This window comes from Malurus melanocephalus, unplaced genomic scaffold (genome assembly GCF_030028575.1).
Source record: "Malurus melanocephalus ecotype Western Australia unplaced genomic scaffold, MMel_1.1 scaffold_90, whole genome shotgun sequence".
Lineage (NCBI taxonomy): Eukaryota > Metazoa > Chordata > Aves > Passeriformes > Maluridae > Malurus > Malurus melanocephalus.
This window is the reverse complement of record NW_026623322.1, coordinates 2,090,566-2,115,337: the sequence shown is the minus strand read 5'-3', so window position 1 is coordinate 2,115,337 and position 24,772 is coordinate 2,090,566. Positions and strand designations below refer to the sequence as shown.

Below are 24,772 nucleotides of genomic sequence, written 5' to 3'. Positions count from 1 at the left end.
AGGAGAGTCAGTATTTTCAGAAACTTGAGACTCACTTTTTGTATAAGTACCTTTTCTCGGGAAAGATATTAAGTGCTCTCGCAGTTTGTTAGAAAGGGATGGTGGTCACTAAGCAAAGAGCTGGATATCCTTGGTTAGTAATGAAAGATGATTGGGACATCCTATGGAACACTTCACTATTTCTGTATGTATGTGTCAGTCTGAAGTCTTTTCTGGAGACTGTGAAAGAGGGAATAGGAGCAAAATCCCATGCATAAAAAAATCCTTAGATGGTTCCCATCTATGGATGTACTCAAAACCAGACTGGACACARTGCAGAGTGACCTGCTCCAGGTGACTCCACTGGAGTGGAGTCAGTGAGCAGGAGCATTGGATTAGAGGAACTCAGAGTGTTTCTTCCAAATTTAGGGATTCTGTTATTCTTTGTAAAATCGTGAAAAAAAGCATGTCTTTTTGTTTTGCCATCAACAAATCTCTTCGTTATTTTTGCTTTTTAGAACATAATAAGATTCGCATCATGAGTAGGGGTTTGTTTTCTTTTGTTTGGTAGGTTTGGTACACTTACATTTGATTGAAAAGTCAGACTGCTCCTGTTAAATGCTTGCCAGGTACTGCAATCCTCTTTAGATTTGCTGATTTTTTTTTTCCCATGGAATTTGTAAACAAAACGTAGGGGAGCCTCTTTAGTAACTTTCTTTCATACTGGAAAAAAAAATTAAAATATTCTTTCTTCTTGCTTCTGATCTGGTAATAATGGTCTCTGTAGCATATCTGTTTATGTTACAATAAGAAATGATCATTGGTATYAAGGCAACCACTTCCTTTCAGGAGTTGCAGAATTCTATTCATTTTTCACTTGTCTGGTTTTGATTCAGATGTAGCCATAGATATGGTAAATGATACRTAAACAAAACCACGTTGAAGTTACCACTTCAGCTTTTAGACTGCTTTTTTCTCTGTTAAATATCTAATGCAGCATTGTGTTCTCAAAGTTTCCTGAGTTTTTATGTTTTCCTTGTTTGAGTACTACTTTCCAACCTTGAACATGTTGACCAATATTCTGTGTAATGCTCAATTTRTTAAGAAAATATTCTGGGGACTGTAGACCATAAAAACTTTAGAGTTTGGAGGCTAGAAATTTCTAAAACCAAGGAGGTGAAGAAAAAAAAGGTAAAGAAAAAGCCAGATTTGGGGAAAACCTCTCAGTTCAAGATTTGTCACAAGCTGCACAGGAATAGTTTCTGTGGATCAAGCAGTTTTCACAAGCTAATCTGCACACAAATGAAATAAAAACCTAAACAACAACAACAACAAAACCCCAAAAAACTCCGTCATAAAAAGCAAATGCCAGAGCTGCAGGCTCTGGGGAGAAGGAAACTGCCAGCGAATCTTAAGGGTCTTCTAGGGTATCTTGAAAGATAGTGTGATATGATGGTTCTGTGTGCATTGAATTTGAGGAAGGTAGGTTTAGAGAATGCTTTCATCCAAGTGGACATAGTTTGAGGTGTAATAGAATTTTGGAGTCAAAATGTTTTTAGCTGTGGCAGAAAATTGCTTTATTTAGATAGAGATGTGCTACAGGAAATAATAAACCCTAGCTTGAATTAGTCATGCTTTTGGTGGGGCTGGGTAGAGTGCACAGCTTCTGAATGCTAGTATTTCATCTGTCCCCTTGCTGGATAAGAAGTTTRTAGTAATGCTGTAATGTTAAGCAAAATGTTTGTAGTAATTTAAAATACCTGCTAAATGAGAACAGTGCTCATTGGCTGCAGACCAGGCAGCTTCCAGGCCTCTGCTCTGTGTTGAGAATTATTTAAGTGTTCTCATTRTGTAGTTGTAATTCAGGATTTCCTCTCAATGGAAAAGTATTTTAATGTAGATGAAAATAAATAAGGAACTCTGATGGAATTAGGATTTGATRGCCTGGTTTCCTCTCAATAAATGAGACTAGTGATCAGATTCATGTTAGTCTTTCCATCGTCTTCTTTCATCTCTTCCACCTCTAGTTTTGCATAAACCATTGTTAATTTTTAGCTCTCTGCTGAAAAGAATAAAGTGGCAAATACTCATTCCCCATAAGTTTTATGAAAATAAGCAGATGGAAGAGAAAAACCCTCTAGATTAGCACAGGGTAATTCATAACTGTTCAGCATCCAGCCTGCAGGAGCATCAAGGCTGTAGCTCAGCCCGTGGGGTGTCAGGGATTGTGAGGCAGGAGCAGCCAGGGTTGTGGGACTGAAGGGTCCCAGTGTGAATTCAATCTGCAGGAGGCCACAGCTTCCTGGCCTTACTGCTCACTGCTCAGCTTTATTTCCAAGTGCAGGGGAAGGCAGTCCCAGCTCCCTGTTTCTAGCTGTGCAAGGGGTGATGTGTGTTTCTAAGGGTAAAGAGCTGTTACAGGGAATTTAATGTATAACATACACATGCCAGAGATGTGGGAGAAAAAATGGCGTGCCTCTGGAAAAAAGGGCAGGTTCTGGAAAGGAAAAAAAAAAAAAAAAAACTTGAGACATTTTTAAACATCAGTTTGGACTTCTGGAGTGTTATTATAGCCAGGGCATCTGGTAGCCTGTGGTAACGCTAACATAGGAACTGATGCTTTTAAGTGGTTTATAMCAAAATCTGTTTTGAGATGGATACTGTTTGTATTTTTTTTTTTGTCTGGGGAGTGGTAATTGGAATCACAGAAATCTGAAACCATGTCATTTTTTTTTTCTGGAAGCTTTTAAACAATGGTGGTTTTCAGTTAAGGACAATGGTTTAGAAAAGCATCTTTTAAGTACTGTTTTGCATAGCTGTAAAGGTTAGTCTTCGTGATTTGTCTAAAAGATACATTAAATGTGGGAACTTTGATTCCTTTTCTGGAGGAACTTCTGCTTAAATTAGTTCTGTCTTGTTAAAGCCAATTATTTAAAATCACCCCCCTGTAGCTGAAATAAATGGGACTCCAGAATAAATGGTTGCAGCCCAAGGGAAGAGGCTTCAGCCTTGGCTCATTTTAACTGTGCCCATAGTGTTTGTCAGTGATATTGTTCACTCCMCTGTAATTGAATTGCTCTGCCAGGATCAAATGAAAAAGTGCCCACAGAAATGAAGAGTTTAACAAGGTAACCGTGTATACATGGTAATTTCTGTTGTAATATTTGATGTTTGTGATGGTTGAACATTTCAGAGGGGGAAAGCAAATGATAATTTGATGGTTTGCTTGAAGTYGAGATTCCAGAGCTGTATCAAGCACAGAGCTGACTCAAAGAAATAAAATATTCAACCAAATGTTTAAGAACAAACACTGGGGAAGGTCAGCTGCTTTTAAAAGCAAATTTGAATTAAAAATGTTGGGATGCCTGTAGTGTAATACACTAATCTGTGTCAAAAACTGTTAAGTCTTATACATGAAATACAGTTAGGAAAGCTGGATSTGCACAATATGCTATGAAAAATCACAGCAAATCAATAAGGGTAGAAAGTCAATGCATGTAAATTAAAAGCTCTGTGAGGATGTTTGTCTTGAGAAGGAACTGGTGGTGTTGTAGTGCTGTAGTTTAACTTGAAGCAGAGATTAATACTTAAAGCACAAAAAATTTTTACAATGTAGATTTTTAATTAAAGTTCCTGAAAGATTTCAACTTGTTCTTTATTGAGGTTTACAGGTTAAAGAGTTATACTGGGGATAAAAGGCAGCTGAGGGTAAATAAACTTCCTTTGAAATAAAATTCCTTCTAAACAAGGAATATGGTACAATTTTAATCTTCTTTAAGAAAGACAAAAATTCTGTATAAGCCAGTTAATATTTTGTAAAGCTAAATCCTATCCCAGCTTTAATGTTTAGAGGTAAAAATAATTTTTTTCTTGGAAGGTAATGCAAAGTCCAGAGAAACAGAGGGAATTTAAATRAAAGCAATGCCTCCTAAAATTGATAAAGCTCTTTTTTCAAATGTTTCTTTCATAGTTGCCATAAGACATAAAACTTAAACACAAAACAAAACTAGTCTCCACCAAAGAGTAAAATGCAAACTTACAGAAAAYCTAGGTGGAGGCCAGTGCTCCATTGTACTTGCATCATATACTTCCAGCATATCCTATAAGACCTTGGAGCTGGGAGCTCATGTTTTACTGCACATAATTAGCATGAATTTACAACTCCACAGGTGCTGTGTATTGTGCTTTATATCAAATCCTGGCTTGTGATACCTAACCTAAATTTGTTCAAAAAGACAGGCTTTGAGGGATGAGAGCTAAGTGTAGGGTTCTCTGTGTTTTCAAGCCCTTTTGTTTGAAGARGAGACAGGCAGGTGAATTTGGAGATTTCAACATCAGATGTTCCTTTGACTGTCCTGCATGTAGTCTGGTGAGGAGGCATCCAGAGGAGGAGCAGTTGGCTCTTGTGATAMTTTATAGCTGTGAGGAAGCTGCAGAGCTGTGAAAGAAGGGCATATTATGGTATTTTGGCTGCAAGAGGATGAAACAAAAGATGTTTTGTGATGTCCTTTTTTTGAATTTTGTTACTAAGACAGCTCTGAGAAGAGAGCGAGACCTGTGATTTTTTCAAGTTTGGCTTTGTCTACTCCTGGATAGCACATGAGCTGCAGAGCATAAAACCTGGTTTTGCTGATAACAGTATTTCCAGAAATGCCCCTCACTTAGTGGGATTATCTCCAGCCCCTAGTTCTTTCCTGGTGGCACCAAATCTTGCTCATGACTACAGACTTGCACACGTGATCACATTGCACAGGAGGTGAGCTGTGGTGTTTTCCATTCAGGTATTTGTGCACAGTGGCAAATAAAGATAACTTCACTTTAATTGTTTCTCAAATATAGATTTAATGTCAGACCCTATGCCAGAGCAAAGCAGCCTGCAGACAGGTAAACACCACAGTTAGCGGTTGCAAGGTCAGTTTGTGTGCTGCACCTGTTTCTGACTAGGACATGAACTGTGTGTCATACTCCTAAGTCTTGGGAAATATGTGGGACACCATATATATTCTTAAGCATCTTAAATTAGTTTCTGCATTCCCATTTTGCTACTCTGAATGTAAAATTAGCTCAATAGTGTGGGGTTTTCCCCCTGTTGCTCCCCTGTGTAAGTTCTTCTGTTCCTCCTCTTTGGCTGTTTCTTTTTTTTAACTTTGGTTTTGTTTTGTTTTATTGTGAATGTGTAGGGGTTTCATGCGGAGTTTTTATGGGGGAGTTTTTTCAGGGTTTTTTTTCTGGAGTCAGTGAATCAGGAATACCTTTCACATCCGCCCCTGTGAGCTTACCCAAGGCAGATGAACAAAGATCTCTTGTTGTACGCAGCTTTCTCAACAACTCAGGGCACTGTTAATATTGCCCTGTCAAATCAATTTATTTCAGAAAGAGAAGCAGCACCTGTCAGGGGAGTACAGTGTCTGATAAGCGAGGGTGCTTTGGGGGAGCTGGCCAAGCTTCAGACGCCAAGCTTCATTGCCTGCCCCATCACCTGAAAACTTCTCGTTTTCTACGCTCCACACTAACATGTTACACTGGATACAGTCCTGCTCCAAACAGGCATTTCACAAGGGCTGGGGAATTCACTGCAGAACAGCCTGTTACATTTTAGTTACCTGTGTTTGGGGTGCATGTTGATGTGATTTGAAAAATATATTTTAAAGTTCACCTTAGGTTACAGTATGTGGTGTGTGCTAACTTTCTTTAAAAATAAAATCACTGCTTAGGGAGTCTGAACTGCCTTTGGTCTGATTCCATGCAGTGGCTCACTAAAATCCTTGATCCATCATCTTTCCTGTTTGCTTGGGTTCCTCTCTGTGTGTGTCTTCAGAGGAAGGTGAGTATTTTTCTTTGAAAAAAGAGTGCTTTGCAGCATGATTAAGCTTGAAATAATACGCAGATTTTCTCTGGACAGTTGCTGATGAGCAGTTTCCTTGAGACTTTGAATCAGGATTCTGTTGTGTTACAGGAAGCTTTGAGGGACTGGGAACAGTTCAATAATGAACAAAACATTAGTGTCGGTTCATCAGGTGTGCTTGTTCCTGTAGCCATGGGGGCTCACACTGAGGCTGGGCTTCCTTGGCTCATCCCAACTCTGTCTTGTGGAGATGAGAGCATCTTACAGAAGAACAACATGAAACTGGTGAATTCCTCTGATTCTACGTTACAACTGTGAAAAGTCTGTTTGGAATTGGATTGTCACTCAGGGTGGTTGTCAGTGACAAAAAAAACTTTTTTAACTTAGCTAGTTAAATACTCCATGGTATCAGGATCTCAAAAAAAACTGGGTCAGGCTGTGCTCCTGGGGCATCTTCCCAGCCTTGTTTGTTTATTTGTTTGTTTGGGGGTTTTTTTTGGTTTGTTGTTTTGTGGATTTCTTTTTGTTGTTGTCGGGTATTTTCCTCCCCTGTTTTAGCTGGCTGCTGTTTCAATATGTTTTCAGTGTGTTTCAGTGTATGTTTTCAGGCAAGGAGGCCCCTGCAGCAATGACTTCCCAAAGCATTAATAGGGAAGCTGCTCTTGGAGTTGTGTGGCTGGTGAGAGTGCTGGGTAGTTGGRCTTATCTGCTATTAGGGTTTGGTTTGAAAACCCGCCAGTGGATTACAGACCCTGTAGTATTTACTGCATAATGCTATCAGATAATCCCTGTGTTTATGAGAATGTTTTTCTTTAGGTTAATTTATTCAAGTGAACATTCAAACTAAATTAAAAAGAAAAAAAMCCCAACAAAATGTCTAAGCCTAMGCCAAACCTGCTATAAAATACTTGTCTCAAAAAGAAATAACCCACCCCTCCCTGATCAAAAATGCCTGTTCTCAGTCCATTCACTTCAGGATTGCTCTGAAACAAAACCACTCTGGCTTTGGTCCACAATCAATCTATGAATGTGCCAAAAATGTGATAAATGCTAATCAAATGTAATATAATGAATCAGCTGTGACATTTTATTATGGAAATTAAACATCATGCAAAACCTTGCCTAAGGAAAATAAATTGTCAGGGAAAATACTAATTTTCATGTGATAATTAAGTTTTCTTTTCCTTTCATTTCCATGTCTAAAAACGTTTCAGTTTCACTTTTTATAACAGGCATTTGGTATGAAAGCCATTTCAAGCAGGATTTAATTTATGGAATTGAAAAGAATTGCCTCTCCCACTTAATTGCAGGAAAACAACAGAACTGATGTGGGGAACGGTGGTGCTGTTTTGAGGGTCAGAAATATTTAAAAGGTTGAAAAAACAATTTGCACTTTATCACAACCTTTCTAAGGAGTTATGCTGCTGTCCAGTGGTATGATGCCTGTTTTCCTTGCCAGTTTGGGAAGAATCTGGAGTGTTGGTTTATTGTACCTGTAGTGAAATGCTCTTTCAGCTTGGGGAGAGCCTCAGTGGACTGGTGGGTTTGCTCTRGGGACATAGTCCTAAGGGTGAAATACTAATAATAAAATCATAGCTTGCCAGGTGGGCCTGGTGGATCTACCTTCAAGGTCTTTAGTTTGTTGACCTCTTGTGGGTCTGTACTGAATCAAAAGGGATCCCCCTGGCAGACTGTGTCTGGTGTGATGTACTCACAAGCATTGGCAAACCCTTTTGTAACCTGTCTAAGCTCTGTTTTATGAGCAACAAATTTCTTGCATTTTCCCCTTTCATAATCATCCTTCTCAATTTCCACCTCATCTGCATGCCCAGCCAGCCATGACCATTATGTTTAGTTACTGTTTGATTACATTTGTTTTCCTGCAGCATTTTTCATGACTTTGTAAGTGACAATTACATCCCTTCTTGGGTGTCATTCTGCCAGCCCAGGCAGGTTAGGTTCTTTGCACTGACACCTGTAAGACAAGATCTCTCTGTGCAATTTTTCTGTCTGTTCAGTCTGAATTTGTCATGGAAAATTGGAAATGAGTGACTCCTACTTTACACAGTATGTCAGAAATGGTCTAAGATCTTACACAGTAGTATTGAACAGATAATCCTTACTCTGTCTGATCACTTCAGATTATCTTTATCTTTACATCCTGAAGAAACATTTGCCCTGCTTGTAGTTGCATCACAACTACCTTGTGGTCAGCTGTTAGTCCCAGAATTTCCTTTTCGTTTCCAACTGGTAAAACTCATAGCTCCATGCAGAAGTTTTTATCAGTCTCCAAGCACATGACCCACCACTTTATTTTCACTGAATTTTTTCTGTAGCTGTTACTCATCAAACCTGTGCGATCTTTTCCATAGGTTAGTCCAGTCCTCCTGCCTTGGCAGGGTTTCTCAGCTTGGAGYTGTCATCCGACAGATTTCATCAGTGCAGCTTTACCTTTTGTGTAAGTGCTGCTCATCAAAATGCCAGGTCAGATTGGTGTCACCATTTGTCCTTGACATGACAGTCCCCAGTAATAATCTCTGATGCAGCTTGACTTTATTCCTTGACACTGCTAATAATACAGACGTTTTGGGTGGATTTCTTGGGAATATTCCAGCGTATGTAATATTTTACTACTTTCAAATTGCAGTGTACAAAASCCCTACTATATATAGAATGGTGCACTCAGTTGTAATAGTATTATTTAATTATARAGTAAATGTATAGTRAGAGTATTCAGTGCAAGAGTATCTRTGAAATTGTCTTTTAAATAGTCCTATTAGACAAATGAAATACTTGCACTACACCTGTGATACTGATCAACATGATCAATGCCCTGACAGCCCAAAATGTTATGTTCCACCAGGCAGATGTGCTAAGGATCTCCTGAATTTRGCCATCTTAAAGCAGGGCTGAAAGCACGTGTGGCATGTAATTTTGGAAAAAGCTGASTACACTTCTGTATCACCACAAATAGTGCTGCTTGGCCATTTCTGGTTAACTAACACTAGTTAGGGTTGAGTTTTCATACCACAGGACCTTGAGCTAATGGCTCTTTACCTAACCTTTCTCTTCCTCCAGCTGCAAATGGTTGTGGCCTATTATTTTTGATACATCATGGTTGSCATGTTCTGTTTGCTCATTATGTCTTGTTTTGGTGTCTTGACCTGCCTGATTCAACTAAAGTATCAGAACCAAAACACTATCACAGAATTCAGTCCCTCAGGTCAGATCCTCCTGTGAAAGTTCTCTTTAGATCTTGAATCATGAGGGATCTTAGAAGAATGCATTTTGCTTAGTCCAGATATTTGTAAAACTCATGGGCTTAGATTCTTCCATCCTTCAAACATCTCATCCTGCAATCTTCTGATTCCCGTAAGCACAAAGAGAAGATTGCATTTCTCATGTATTGGTACTTCCATCTTCCTTGTCCTTAGCATGACATCACAATTGTTAATGGTCTGGTAATGCACTCGTGCTGTGCATGTTGGCTTCTCTGGAGGCTTTAGTTAACACTGGTGAGATAAACAGTGAATGGGAACAGAGAGAGCATCCAGGCTCTCAACTAGTCTGGAAATTATTGGAATAGAAGGGAAGGAAAAGAGGAACAGAGAAAGCCATTTACTGAGKATTGCAGTACAGCTAACTAGCAGTTCTGTTGGAACTCTGATTTCTTTATCCTAGCCAGGAAACATACAGCATTTYATGGTAGTCCCTGATTATACAAGGAACAGAAAGTTTTATGCAGTTTATAAAACAAGATTTCCTTCTGTAGTATTACATTTTGTATTGTATCTGAACATGACACTTCTGGCACTGTACAAGAAAGTAAGTAGGAAATGGATCTTTGCTACATTCTTCTTCWTTTTTTTCCTGTTTCACTGTGATCCCTCTTTTCATGCTTGATAAAGTTACGTGAGAAGTTGTTTTCTGAAATTCCTCAGCTCCGAGGAAAGGCATTTGGAGGCTTGGTGTGGCACTCTAGCTTGATAGAGTATTTTTTACTTTCTATCACACAGATAAAATGCAGAAATCCTTTCCCAAAAAAATTAATGGTATAGACCATCGTCTCTTCAAGCACTGAACAATCTATATTGGCAATGYTACTCTTATACACTGTAAAGAATCACTACTTTGAGACAAACCTGCCTCATGTCCCTGTAGGTACATTGGAYTTAGGTCTGTCAACAAAGTATGATTGCACAGTGAGTGATTGCTGGTTGCATTTAGAATGCTTAAATACAACTTTGTTTTATTAAAACAGGTGATCTGTCACAGCTTGTCTACCATACCTTCACAAAGTCAGTGTTTTGACATTCTCCAGACTGGCATCTGTAAATATTTGGTAAGTACCATTTTGTCTTCTGTATTAAAGCTTCCTTGTGATAAATTTGCTAATATACTCATCCCAAATYGTCTTATCCTATGTATTTCACATACAATTTCAGCATTTGTAAAAGCTTTAAAGAAGATTTGGGTCAGTTTAAAAAATACATAATTGGTTGGTATCTAAACTTACATAAGTAATTTTACTCAGCTGAAGTGAATACTTCAGCTTGTCTTGAAGGCAGCTCAGCTATAAAATAAACACTTCTTAGTTTGGTTTGTTTTTTGAAAGAGCAACCAGCAGCTTTAGATCAGGGTTTTTATCTCATTAATGTATGAGTATCTAAAATATGGCAAGAAGATGGAGCCAGGTTCTTTGTGGTGCCAAGCAATAGGACAAGAGGGAGAAGCTGAGCACAGGAAGCTGAGCACAGGAAGCTCCACATGTACATGAGGAGAACTTCTTTGCTGTGTGAGTAACTGCCCTGGAACAGAGTACTCAGAGAGGCTGCAGAGGCTTCTACCTTGTCTGGGTAGAATTCTGTGCCACATACTCTGGGTTGACCCTGCTTGAGAAGGGGTGGACCAGATGACCCCCTGTGGTCCCTTCCAATCTGACCCATTCTGGGAGTTTTACAGCCTGTCTTCTAATCCTGAACATGACTGAGCTGAGGATGGGGATGGCAGAGYCAGAGCTGGGTAACACAATGGTCAGGGACAGAATTTGCAGTTCCATGTGATGATGCCTGATGAGAGGGAGGACCACAGGCTCTGCCTCTGCCCTCCTGTCAGGGTGGTTCTGTGATCTAACAAGTGTCTTCARTTCTGTGTTTGGAGCCATACTGAGAAGTTACTAGACCAAAGCTTCCACTGGGGTTATTTTACCTGTAACCATAATCCGGAGTTTTGGTGATGGGTGTTGGCCTAAATCAAGTTTTAAAAAGGCTTATATGTTCTACTRCCCTGTCCCTTTGAAAGCAAATGGTTAAGTGGGTTTTTATGGTTGGCAAGGCTGCTGCCCAAGGTTTCCAACTGGCTGCTGACACCTCACAGGGAGCAAAGGCACATGGAGGCAACATTCTATATGGGAACTTAGTTGAGCAGCCTCATCTGCTGGATTTGTATAAATTGAAACATCTCTGTTGCTGTTGTCTTTCAGACTGGCTGACCAGCACGTGCCATCACTAGTGTTGGCTCAGTTGGTCTTCAGGGTGGTTCTTTATATGCATCTAGATCCTCTGCCATTATTTCTTATTTRTTGATCAGGAAGATCATTATTCGTTTTTATTGTTTGGTGCCTCAGTGTCCTGTAGTGCTCAGCAGGGTCGTGGTGACAGCTGCAGTCCCACCTGTCAGGCAGGACCATCCATCATCATCCTCTTCCTCCTCCTGCCTCTGCATCTCACTGGCACAGGGTCAGCCTGGGACAAAGATCTGTGCTCATGGCCTTGAAGTACACCCAGAGTCTTAAGCTGGAAGGATTTAAAAGTTTCARCCTGTAGTTGTTCTGTATCTCTTACCTCTCACAAGTAATGATATGAATGAAATACATTTCACATTTCTGTAGCTTGTACTTTATTGATCTTTTTTCTAAACATTTGTAAAAGAAACAGCTGACCTTGTTAAGTGAAGTAACTGCCTCTATCAGCTTAAAACAGTGTACTTACAGGTGAGCAAATTAGACTACTCTCAAACTCCTTAAACAGGTTTTTAAAGGTAAATGGTGCCACACTAGCAGTGCATGATTTTTTTATGGCTTTACAGGACAAAAGTCTAGGGTTCTTACTCCATAGCACTTCAAAATTCTAATTTTCTAATTCAAAAAAATTAAGCTTTCTAATTCACTGCCTCTACACAAGAAAGAATTTATTYTAAATTATTTATCAAGCCTATAAAATCCTTACTCAAGATGATGTTCTCTCTTTAACAAGAGCAGAGCATCACCCCACTTTGGGCTCACCATATATTTCATTAGCTTTGATTTACCTCGGCTCATAAAGCTCCTGTTGGGCTTCAGAGGAGATTCACCCTGGTGGCAATCTAGTAGAAGCTTTCCTTTCTGTATCATAAATCAGAGTTTCCTTCTACCTSAGTGACTGCTCACTGCCATTTCAAGACTCAGAAGACCTTCCCAGTCCCATGATATATGCTTAAAAGGAAAGACCTGTTCTGTCCCAGCAGATTGTTTGTGTCTGCACTATCATTCAAAGCAGTGCAGTGTTTTTCAAATGTGTTTGAGATGTGTTTTTTTAGAAGGGATGGAATRAAGATGTCAATTTAACCTTCTGTTGGTATGGGTGGCAATTTATTGGGAAAGGAGGGATTTGAAAAACATGCAGTGTTCTGTAGTTTGAACAGAAACAAAGTAATACCTGTCACCACAGGAAAGCTCTAGATTTGCTTGTATCCCAGCAAAACTTTTTTTGTATAAAGTGATGAACTTGGGTTGGTTTTTTTGTCTCGTTTTAATACAGGTTGGATTGGTTGTCATACCTGATAGCACAGCTGGATCTGTTCTATGTGCCATAAATAAGCTCTTGGATCAAGCCTGCATCATAAGTGAAAACCTGCACAGGTTCTTGGCCTCTTGTTGTTACAGTCTTCTGTACTTCCTGCTAACCATAGACAGAGAGGATGCAGAACATCTACAGAAAAGGTAAAGTTGCTCTTCTTACTGTCTTGTCTCTGTCTTTGCWGCCACATTTAGAGATGTGAAATGAACGAATACCCTCCACACACAAAGATTTATTTTACTATCTCTCTTTTGCTTCCTTCCAGTCAGTACTTAGATTTAAGAACACCTACAAAGTTACCAGGAATTACTTGAAACAGTAACTGAAGGAGGATTTGACTTTATGAGTAGGTTCTCATAATTGATCTGATATCTCATTTTTAATAAAGCTTCTCAGGCATCATTACCTAGACTGCAAATCCATTTGATTTTAAAACCCCAAAAGCTACMGATAACAGATTCAAATAAGTTCACCTGAAATGAAGAAATGTCTTTAAATAGCTCAAACTTTTCCATATACAGAAAAGTTGTTAAAACCTTTCTTAAAATTTATTTAAAGCCCAAGTCCTCCTTCTCTTAATGTATTTAATGCCTTGCATATCACAAAGAGCTAAGTCCATTATTTAGTTTCTTATGAATCCTAAACAAAGATTCARGTGTACTTGAAAAATGACTGAAACAAAAACCTCTTCCTAGCTGCATCAAGSAGAAATTGCACTGTATAGGAGGTTAAGCAAACATTTGTAGCTTCCAGGGCAGGACCTTAATTTTTTTTCCACTGCTGTACACAATTTTGGAATATTTTCAAGTTAGGCATTTCCTGGTACAATTTTTTTGCTTTGTCACTAATTATGGTGAATGCAGCTGGTATAATTGAATCCATAGAAGCAGGTTTCCTTGTACAGCCATGTGGCCAGTTCACAGAAGCAGCCTTGAAATATTTGTCCTCAGTCACTCAATTTTTATTCTGTCTTCCTCTCAGGGATATGCTGTGGGGATCATGTATTTCTGCATTAGCACTCCTGCCACGATTACTGAGGCTGATGCTGCAAAGCCTGCAAGTGAGCAGGATCTGTCAGGAAGAGCTGCCCGTCGTTGCTCAGTTGCTTCGCTTACTAATGCAGCACGGGCAGCTCAGGAGCCATATGATCACAAATGAGTTTCTGGTGCAACAGATCATCAAGGACATCATGGTATGGAACTTCTTGTTTCCCAGAGGCTACACGTATGCCATGTTTATTTTTAAAAATTACTGCAAACGTTCAAGAGCTGTTTAGCAAAACAGTGGTGAATGCAAATGTAAGGCATTATGGTGAGGTTCTCTAACCTGCAGGTTAGGAGGGAGTTGTTTCCCTTTAGTGTCAAAAATGCCACAACCAATTCTTGGGGTGTTCCACCGTGGGTGGGTTGTGGTTGTTGTTGGGTTTTTTGAGCCACCTACAAATCCTAAGAGGGAATTCCTGGGCCAGGAGCTGGGCTGGTCTGTTGGTAGCAGTTCTCCTTAGACTGGGTTAGGAAGCTCTCCTGCACTGGTAGAACCATGCTCATTTGCATTTTAATTGCCTATAAATTGCAGAATTGGAAAGTAAGTGAGCCACTCTAATTAAGAGTAAGGAAAGCACATCTGGTGTAATTCACAAACTTGGAAATGTAATGACTTGGTGTACCCAGTTGTAACACTTTGTTATTTGGGCTTTAGCAGACACACCTTGTTGAAATGTTTAAATGAGAGGAACAATGTCACTATGTGCAGGGGAACAAGGCTGTCTTGTACCTTTAACTGTGCACCCCTGATTAACTGTGAAAACAGTGCCAAGTATTGCAAGTGCTGCTGGGGAAATTGAGTTTTACCCCTTTTTTTCTTTCTTCCTAGACACTGAAGAGCGGTGAAGTTCAGGAGCAGTGGCTCACAGACCTCCATTACTGTTTCAACATCTACCTTGCCTCTCATCCCCAGACACCTGGCCCTATAAACACAGTATATTAAAGAGGTCGAACTGCATTTATTGTAAAGCATTTACTTCTATTTAGTTTTGAATGGAAGATGTTGGAACAAAGCTTGTCAATTTTTTTGTAAGTGAAACAATAAAAATTTTACAGAGAACTGCAATACCTCTACTGCCTTTTTTTGAGCAAGCAGGTGTTTCTGGAAGGTGCTGTAGTAAAATGTGGCCACAGTGTTAAAGAAAATCCAGTCCTTGATGCTGACGAGCTTGCAGAGGAACAGACTTACATTGAACTCTGCTCCTTTATTATTTTGAAGCATCACATTATTTTAAAAAATAAAATTGTGTATTATCAAGTAAAAAAAAAATCGAAAACAATATACTTTAAAACTAGAGTAACATCTTTTTATTTTTGCTGAGTTCATGTTTTTAAATACTTTGTGCAAGGTAAGTACTGTACACTGTGGCAGCTCCAAAGCTATTAAAAAAACCTATTTTTTTTTCTAGAGTAGGACCGGTCTCTTTTTGCTTCTCTATTTCACGCACTTAGAAAAATAGTTATTAAAAAAACTGGTGATATTTTCAAAGGGTAGAAAACACTGCTGTAATAGTTTCCATAGGTTGTGAAAGCATTTTCTTTAGTGAGTGTTTTTTCTTAATGTGTCTACATATCCTTCCAACTCCATAGTCAGCTAAGGAACAATTGTTTCTTTAGTAGAGAAGTGTAGCATGAAGGCTGTTCTTTCATTCCTACTTGGATTTCAAAATTCATTTAATGAATTTGAGGTAAAATCGAACATTGGTCTCTCAGAACTGTACCATCTTTAGTACAATTTCCCTCTTTGAAACTGTGTTTGATGAATACATTTAAAATTCCTACCTTTGACAAAAGAAAGCTTTGATAGCTCCTACAATGTTATTGCAATAGTGGGCTTAGTGCTTCATTTTCTGTTTYCAAATGCAGTTCAGATTTCATCCTGTATTGGTACAGAAATAACAGTTGCATTTAAAGACCAATTTGTACACAAAATGAGCCCAGCTCCTTAGAAGTCTTCTTGGCATGTAATGCTGGGATAATACAAAACTGAAAATGTGTTCAAGTTTAGTWTGTCATAGATGGCTTATACATTATCAAAGATAACAGTTGTACTGGAAAGGATTTGAAATTCCAACCATTGTTCAGCTTAATGCTTAGGTCTTGTATTTTTTGGTTTTGCAGCAGTGGTTGGTCTCATGTTGTATGAAAAYTGCCTTGATTTTCCCATGTTCTCCAGCAAATTAACACACTGTAGGTTRTTTACTGTAAAAGAACAAAATAGTTTTGTTACTAGAGTAACTCCAGTGGGTGAAGTTTCATTTACACTGTGTTCTAGATTTCATAGCTGCAGTGTGGGGGACTTCAGCAGCTTCTCATGGTGCAACTTAAATCGAGATTTACCCCCATCAATGAATGAAGGGTTCCAGACTAACACAGCACTCTTGGCTGAATTTCCTGAAGAGCAGCAAGAGATTTTGTTGAGCAATATTTAGCAACATGAGGTAGGTTTTGGGCCCTTTCTAGGAAGCTGGGGAAAGAGTGCGTGCTCTGAGTTGTTAGAAAGCAAGAATGATGTCAGCTGACCACTCTGTTTTGAATCTGGCCGAATGTTTGGGCTTATGCAATTTTTTTTTATTTCCTGTAATGTGCTACAAATAATATGTGTGTTTTCCTTACCCAGTTTTGTAAAGATTAGCTGCAAACATTTCAGTGCTTTATCCCATTCCAGCCAGGGTTATCCCAAGTGCAAATCCAAATGTTTCACTGGGGGTATGAGCTCAGCACATCTTAAGGACCTCTTTCTAATGCCAAGCATTGCAAAACCCACTCCTTTGCAACAACTCTGAACACACTTTAATGTCCACAGTGAAACAAAGAACCAGGCTGGCTGGTTCTGCTGCAGAGCACCTCTTAAAGGGCCATTTGCTGAATTGACAAAAGGTATCAATTAAAAAACAAGCTAGAAAAGGAACAAATGTCAGGTTCTGAAATGTTTTAATGGTAACAATCTTTAAGGCCCTATTTGCTAGAACATTCCAAAGCACCTACCCCATATCTGTATATCCCATTGCATGCTCTTTTTCTACCATCACCCACTGCCTGCCTCACTGAACATTTCCTTTGAATACCTTCTGCATATCCCCCCTTCCAAAGTGTTTGACTGAGTTGGGTGTCAGTCCCTGTTACAGATTTGTCACCACACGCTTCTTCCACGAGCTCTATGAACATTAAAACTCGGGCTGACAGTCAGCCTTCACCTTCCCAGATGTACCTTGTGCAAGGGAAGAATCAAACTGAACAGTCCATTCTGACCTACTCCAGGCACCTACGTCAGAAACRGAGTATCTGGCATTAGCCACTGACAGCTCTGAACTTTTCCAACAAACGTAATGTTGTCATGCACAAAGGCAGGCAGATGAAAAACATGTTATTGTCTTTTAAGTAAGGGCTAAAGTTCCCTGAGCTCCTATTAGGTGAATAAAAGTAGGTAGTGTTCTAAAGGAACTGGGCAGAGTTCCTATCACTAACCTATTCGTCACCAAGTTATGAAAGCAAAGGCCACTCCAGCCTCAAGAGAAAGCCTTTTTATTTCAGAAGACAGGGAGATCTGTTGTCCTGAAAAGTTAAACGAAAAGAGCTAAAAGCTCTTTTAAAATTTAGATTCATATCTGCATGAAGAGGTGGCAATCAAACACCTGTCTGGTCATGCTTCTTAATTAAAACAGTTCTCAGTGAAAGAAAAAGGCCTCTGTCTCTTAGTGAAGCAGAAACACGCCTGGAGTTCTRACAAACTCGAGTATAGGTCTGCTGTCAGATTTCCTTCTGATTTCAGAGTTGTGTTAAACCACTTGGAAAATGTATTTTACTTCCCTTTGCAAATTACCCGAACTCCTGTTTCCCTGAAGCAGTAGCTGTGTTCCCCTCTAGCTGTGGCCTGTCTCTGACCAAGATGTAGCAGAGCCAGGAACAACAAATGCCCAGGGGGGATTAAACCTTCACGTGGTGAAGCACCAACATTACCACAGCTCCCAACCCCAAGTGCATAATACACTTTAAAAAGTCTGAAAAATGACATTTAGTAAAGAAGCTTTTCATCTAAATGATTCAGCATAAGGATAGAAGTTCAGTGCTCAATTAAACACAAAAGTGGTGAGTGAGTGTGCAATCAAAACAGTTTGGCAGTRGTTAGTTATACATTTTGATAAGTGCCCWSTCCTTGAGCAGATTATTTTCTTATCTGAGAAGAATCCAATCTCATGTATATGAACATCAAAGTATTGTTAAAATGCACATGTCCTACCTGAGACCAGCTGCACATCAGAAAGTTTCAGCTTGGAAGGAGGTCTTGTTGACTGACACACTTTGCCTTCCTGAGAACGCCCTTTAACAAACAACGTGAACAGCTCTGTGTTTATCACATAAACATGGGGTCATGCATAGCTACAAACCATTCCAGTAAGCTACAGCATTATTAATCCAAAAAATTACTCTCATTTATGATGGGGAAACTCATGAGACATTCTGTCTGACAGGAAATTGTGACAACCACAACTGAAATTAACTGAARTTAAAATACATCTTGCAGTTGCTATTAAAAAAAAAAAAATTTATTAGCTTTATTTGTTTTACCCTTTTTGGCTCTCTAAGCTAAGGAGCCATGATAGGAGCTTGAGGTTTAGCAGCAGTGCTTTCCCCCTACCTTTTCTTGACATGCATTCCTTTGCACGGGCACATTCAGGTACAGTGCAAAGCTGCACTTAGTATAAAACACAATCTTGTTCTTTCCATAAAGACCGCTTATCTTCATACAGGAAAATTATCAACATTGAACATATTCTTCAAATGAAAATGTGTTTAAAACAATAYAAAACCAAACRAARCTTAAAACAATGTTTTTAAAAAACAAATCATGATCCAGATAGTCACTCTGCGTGGATACAGCTATCCCCAGCTGAACGGCTCTGTTCTCTTTCCACATTGATACATGTGAGCAGCTCTGGCCACAGAATTATTTGACTGCTCAAGACCTGTGTTGAAACAATGTTATGTGGTGATTCAAACAGCTTTAGCAGCAGCCATTTTAAATCACAGAGTTGTTTGGTTTGTTTTTTTTTACCTGAAACAGAGATACAATTGTCCAGAACACCTGAGACTCAGATTAATTTTTATAAATAGTTGAAATTCTTAACAACTGGGGAAGAAGTGTATAGGCAAATACACTGTTATAAAAATAAAAGCATAATTATTCAAAATAAATTACAGTGAAGAGAAAATTACCGTATATCTGCTTTAGGATGGACTGCTTGCTGGTTTTTATGGCTGAGCTGGTTTTGTTTACGGATTTCAGATTTTTACATGAAGGAACTGATTTCARAGGGCTATGGTTCAGCTGTTTCTTCCAAGCAACCTGAATGAAGAAGGCAGCTGTCTCTTGTCTCCATTTGTCTTCATCTTCCTTGCACTGCGGCTTAGCACCAAGGAGCTGAAACAACTCCTGTCTTAGCTGGTAACTAGAGAGCAGAAAAGAGAAGAGCACTTGTTTTAGGTGACCTGTTTTAACTTCCGTGCTTTCCACGCATCAGTTCACATGGTGGATTACATGAGTAACTGGGAAAACAGAACTCCCACTGATGTGCTAAGTCACTTGGACSAGAAATGTTTGTTCAGAAGAAAAAGTAGGAGTTGGGTTCGATTTTGGATGCATCCATTATTTCACACAGTAAAGATCTGGCATTACAGGTATCAAAAGTTCCAGTGCTTCAGCATCAGCCTATCAGCTGCTTTATAAATAAAAAATAATAAGAAGACAAAACTAYAAATATTTATGGTAAAAGTACAACCAATACTGTCACAATTTTCACTATTTTCACAGCTTAATAACACYMRACTTTCTCGTGTGCYTTACCACTTCGTGTCCTCAGTAAAYCAGTGCAAGAGACAACCCAAATCTACCTCCTGTGGRTTCAACTGCACATTTCCTCTGCAGAAAACTGAGCTGCTCTCCACCCCTCCTCTGAAGATGCTCCCCTCACCTTGTTTTCAGCAATCTGTGTTTTTTCCCTTCCCTTCAAAGGCTCCCTGTCTTCTGACCCAACCTTGCCCCAGCTGCTTTGATCTTACTCACAGTCACAGCTCTCTGCYGAGTGGCAGCAGCAGATTATCTGTCCTTCTTCACACTCCGGTGGCAAATGGCACCGGCAGCAAGGAGTTGTTTGGGGATTTTTTTTCCCCTTGAATGGGACATAAGTATTCAATCGGATATTGGCGTTTCACACTCAMAAGTCAATTAACTGCCTTAGCAATTAACTCTGAGTCCACCCAGTATAAACCTGTCACAAATGAGCATTAAGTAACACTTGTGAAATATTAATTATAACTGTTTGGTAACAGGCCAAAACACATTGATCATCATCCCCTCTGGCATTCAAAAAAGACTTCTACTGGATGCCCCAGTAAAGTAAATGAGGAAGGAGAGAGAAAGGGGGGATTTTGTTCCGTTTCTCCCTCTGCAACAAGTTCTAAATTAAAACAAAAGAAGATACAGCCAGATACATTGTTTAAATGTATATTCTAAGCCAATGAACTATATAATTCAGACAAGGCAGCAGCCATATACAAAAAATGAGTACATAAAAGCACAATGGAATGCCAAAGGGGGATGATATGCTCTGCTACAGACCAAATAATTTTAAACTTCCAATAAGCTTAGTAAATTACCTCTGAAATTTGCTGGGTGAGACAAATGTATTTAATCCTAATTTAGTGAAGCTTCAGAATTCAGGCATGTACTGTTATGCAGCTCATTAAARTATATAACAAATGCAGGCAGCRACTGCATCTTACCAGGGCTTGCACRTTGCGAAGAATGGCATGAATTGAGAACAGGAGTATTATTAAGACACAGCAGAAAAAAAAAATGATCCTGTTTTCTTAAGTACCATGTCACTTTTGTCACTTTTAACTTTTCAATGGGGCAAGAGGGGAAAGGAAAGTGAAGAAGGAGCACAGTTACAGTGACTTGCTAACATAACTTGAGCTAGGGATGGGTTAAGTGAATACCACTGCAGAAAAAACAATTGGGGAACTGTTTTATACTCCAGCAGAAAAGAATACTAAGCTACTCTCTTGGAATTCAGTAATTACTGCCAGATGCCTTTGCTGATACATGAAATGACCCATTCACAGTCACTCCACCTTTGCACCCAGCTGTGATTTCATGTTTGTAGAGAACTTCTGGTAGTTTTTAGCAACGAGGAAACAACTGTGAGGTTCTGACACTGAGAAGRTGTAGGCAGTTACCTACTGGTAGGGCAAGTGCACATTATTTTAATTCAGCTCTCTGTCAAAAGATCATTCTGATCCTAGTGAGATAAAAGGAGAATGGGACCAAGTTTGATACAATGTGAATCTGACATAATGCCTTAAAATACCCTATGCTTAGTCAACAAAGTCCTGCACATAAAAGAAATGTGGAATATCTGTGTAGAAGGACAAAGCTGGTGAGTGGTGTTCTCACCCATTGTCACAGGAGCTCTAACCTTAAAAACTACTGCTGGCCAAAGTATGCAGGCAGCAATAATATAGTAAAAGATACAGCTTGACTCCAGTGGGAGAACAACAGTGACAGAAACCAACTTATTCCAGCTTCTGTCAACTCCCCGTGGGCCCTGGAGCATGGCACAGGCCCCAGTGCCCCCCACGAGAGAGCACAGACACAGAATCTGTAAGCCTCAGYGAGCAGGAGAAGCAATTAACCTTTGGCAAGCCACACACCTTAGAATACACTTYTGAGGAGTACATTTATAAAGTTTGCAGATTTGGGAATTGAAACATTCTCCTGAGGATGTCAAGTTTAATATACTTAAGTAGACCAGTACCAACCACTCTGCTGTTGTGTTTACCTTCAATGAGTAAATCAGKACTATAAAATTTGCAGAGTGAGACAAATGCATTTAGCTCTAATTTAGAGAGATTCCAGAATTCAAGCATGTGCTCCTAAATGTTTCTAATGTAGAATTACAAAGAATTAGCAGTGTATATTTTCATTGCTGTCTACAAGTACATGCTATTTACCAGTGCAAGTCTGGACCAAAAGCAAACACAGGACTGTGGAAGAACTGCCAAACTAACATCTCCTGCAGGCTTGCAGAATTTATGATCTTTGTTAGTGTTCCGTAACTCCTTGCAAACAGAATAAATATCTTTATTTTTCACTATTTATCATTTAAATAACAAATGTAATTTAAACAATCTTTAATTCCCACAATTTCCAACATGCAAAATATTAGTAAATGCATGCACTTCTTGGAGAGATAGCACACCATCCCTGTTTCAGCAGTATAGAAAGGCCTGTCAAAAATCTTCAGATAGTCAAAAGTGTAAATGGAATGCAGATTTCCACACAGGAAAGTCAGCTCAATTCAAGCCTTTGGATCCCAGCTCTTGTSAGGAAATCTTCACAAGCACTCACTACGCATCATTCTGCTTCGCCTCAAAGCCATGGCACGTGCCTGTCCCTCATTTAGGAGAAAAAGTGGCTGCTTTGCTTTGCAATTCAGAGTGGGTAAAAGGAACATGGCATAGGATCACAGAACCATGGAGTGGTTTGGATTGGAAGGGAGTTTTGAAGACCATCTCATCTACCCTCYCTGCCATGGCCAGGGACACCTTCAGCTCAAGAGTCCCTCAGAGAAACTTAAACTAGCAAGACACTTGGAAATAATATTAATAAACATCATCAATTTATAGTTTTCTGCATCCAATAAAATTGAAGAAAGTTTAAATAAAAACAAGAAAAAAGAATAATGTGCATATTACATGTTTCCCCCACAGCTGCCATACTTTTCCTGCCCATTTTGATAAGAAATTAAATATTAAGGAACATGTACTTTTAGAATGACTGCATTTCTGAGGTTGAAATTTACACATTCATTAAAGCAGGATAATGCTGTGGAAAGCAAACACTGGGACACATCCCTCTCTCCTGTTTGCTTCTTCTGTACAGCAGTTGTTCCTGCTTAATCAAGGTATTCAAGCAAGCTTCAAGTTTTGGCAAAGAACACTCAAAGCTTCCAAGCATCTTATGGTTTGGTTATCTGGTTAAAAGTCAGGTCAGAGCACAATTTCAAGTGTGTCACTGAACTCCAGGCTTAGGCAAATCCTGATTTGCACTCTCCAAAGAAAAAYCAGCACTTGAAAYKSAAGTWTAACAATTCCTCTGRTTATTAAAAGTCATCACTTACCTTGCATTTTTTATGAACCTACTRAAGTAATTCTAGACAACTGGAACCCCCTTTCCCCTGGTGTGGAGAAAAATTATAAACTTCCTTATTTAGCACTGTCAATGTTGTAAGCAAAAGGACGAAATAAATTACATGGCTAACAATCCCAGGTTAATTTAATCTACTTGCATCTCACTCTTTTCTGAAAAAGCAATCTTACCTTCTCCATGTCCTCTGTATGACTGTGGCAGCATARTTCTTCTTCCGAAACAGCTCTTTTCTTTTTCTTTCTTTTTCTATGATCTGCATTCGAACCTCTAAAGGGATTAGTTCAATATTTGTACTTTGCCATGAAACAGAACATAATGGATCATCTGCATTCCTGGATCCAATTATGCCTGTTTTGTCCAAGTTCAAACTGTCATCAGAAGCAGAACATGCTGCTGGGYTTCTTGGCACAGTCCTGGCAGGTTCTGCCTCAGCAGACAATAACGAGGAGGCCTTTTTTGTTATTTCATTGTTCCCCACTTTGTCAGTTTGCTCTACAGCGTGCAGGCTGTCATTTCTGCTGCTTACAAATACTGTTTTGGCACTTCCTGGTCTACTAGAACCAGCTGGTGAACATCTCTTACCATTTACATCTTTATTTCTGGGYTTCTGCTGGTGCCTTTTGCCTTTGGAAGAAGCTTCACCCGGCTTTGAGCTCTGCACCGTCGCACCGGTACAGCCAACATCGCAGAAGAACACAGCCCTCCCTTCACCGTGGTCCCCCTTCCCAGTGGGAGGCTGACTCGGATCCTTTTGCTTTTCCCCAGCACTGGCAGCCCTACAGGCTGAAGCAGAAAGCCTCCTGCTCCTGCGAGCACAGGTACCCGTTGTGTTGACAGCGTGCTCCTTGTGCTTTTCTCCGTCAGGTTCTGCAGCAGCTGCCACCTGATGCTTCACTTCAACTTTTGTTCCCTCGCTGGCTTTGCCACAGTGGAAATGGACACAACTTGGCTTGCTTTTGGTGTGTTTCCTCAATGAATCTTTAGACAGAGGAATGGAAAACAACATTCAGTCTCTGAACCAGCAAAACATAGTTTATGTCTCTGATTTTTTTGCTCAGTTACCTTTGAGGCACACTAAGATTCACTTAAATGAACAAAAAATGCAAGCAGGAAGAATCAGAAGAGGACATGATTGCCTGTCACAGTAGAGTCCCAGACTCCTTCATTCACTTWATGTTTTACAAATGGTTTTCTTTCTAATATTAAATTTGAGTTAGATGCCTAAAAAAAAAAATTCCTGCTCTATCCATCCTGTATCCTGGCACAGGATAACCCACTGACCCAGGAAAGYCAAAGCACTTGGCTTCTCAGTACATCCCTTGACAACCTGGATGAAACTATGAAGTCCTTCCCATTTCTYCCTTGCTGCTGTGTGATCACTGCTTCTGAACACTCTGGTGAGGGTGACACTGGAGAGCACAACTGAAAATCCCCCATTGTCCATCACCTTCCATTCTACTTGGAAATTACTGGAAAATGACAGAATAGAGCAGAGAAGATGAAATGTAGCAGACAGAATGTTACAGGGTTGGTAGGAGGGTAAAAAGAAAAGAAAGAGATCTCTCATACACTGGCATTCCAGAAAATCATCTGGATCATCCAAAACCTGGTGAAGCCATGCTCTACTTGKAATGCCACCAACTAAATCGCAGTTTTCTTAGCCCAAAGGGTCTAAATTTACATTTAATTCCAATAAAATGACCAATGAAATCCATTAAAGTTTTGGTCATGAGAGGATTGATTAAAACACCTAATGAGAACTCACTATGATTCGATCCTTGTTGCATCAACGTTTCTGGCATCACTTCAATAAAAAAAAGAGAATGCATACCTAAAAAAAGGCATAGCATTGTAACAA

The 24,772-nt window shown here is 39.5% G+C and overlaps 2 protein-coding genes across 4 annotated transcripts in view; one reads left to right on the top strand and one right to left on the bottom strand.

The window, feature by feature from the left end:
• TEX10 (testis expressed 10) overlaps positions 1 to 15,689 on the top strand; it is a 56,016-nt gene extending 40,327 nt beyond the window's left edge. For all 3 annotated transcript variants that reach the window (XM_057368343.1, XM_057368344.1, XM_057368342.1), the window contains exons 13-16: positions 10,086 to 10,166; positions 12,622 to 12,803; positions 13,642 to 13,852; positions 14,533 to 15,689. In XM_057368343.1, coding sequence (XP_057224326.1) covers positions 10,086 to 10,166; positions 12,622 to 12,803; positions 13,642 to 13,852; positions 14,533 to 14,646 — 588 coding nt within the window. In that variant the 3' untranslated portion in view covers positions 14,647 to 15,689. The remainder of the gene's footprint in view (positions 1 to 10,085; positions 10,167 to 12,621; positions 12,804 to 13,641; positions 13,853 to 14,532) is intronic.
• A 7-nt stretch (positions 15,690 to 15,696) lies between these two features.
• INVS (inversin) overlaps positions 15,697 to 24,772 on the bottom strand; it is a 77,716-nt gene continuing 68,640 nt past the window's right edge. The window contains exons 13-16 of the mRNA XM_057368352.1: positions 23,085 to 23,892; positions 18,921 to 19,153; positions 17,944 to 18,024; positions 15,697 to 15,905 (exon numbers count right to left, since the gene is read on the bottom strand). Of these exons, the coding sequence (XP_057224335.1) occupies positions 15,790 to 15,905; positions 17,944 to 18,024; positions 18,921 to 19,153; positions 23,085 to 23,892 (1,238 nt within the window). The 3' untranslated portion in view covers positions 15,697 to 15,789. The remainder of the gene's footprint in view (positions 15,906 to 17,943; positions 18,025 to 18,920; positions 19,154 to 23,084; positions 23,893 to 24,772) is intronic.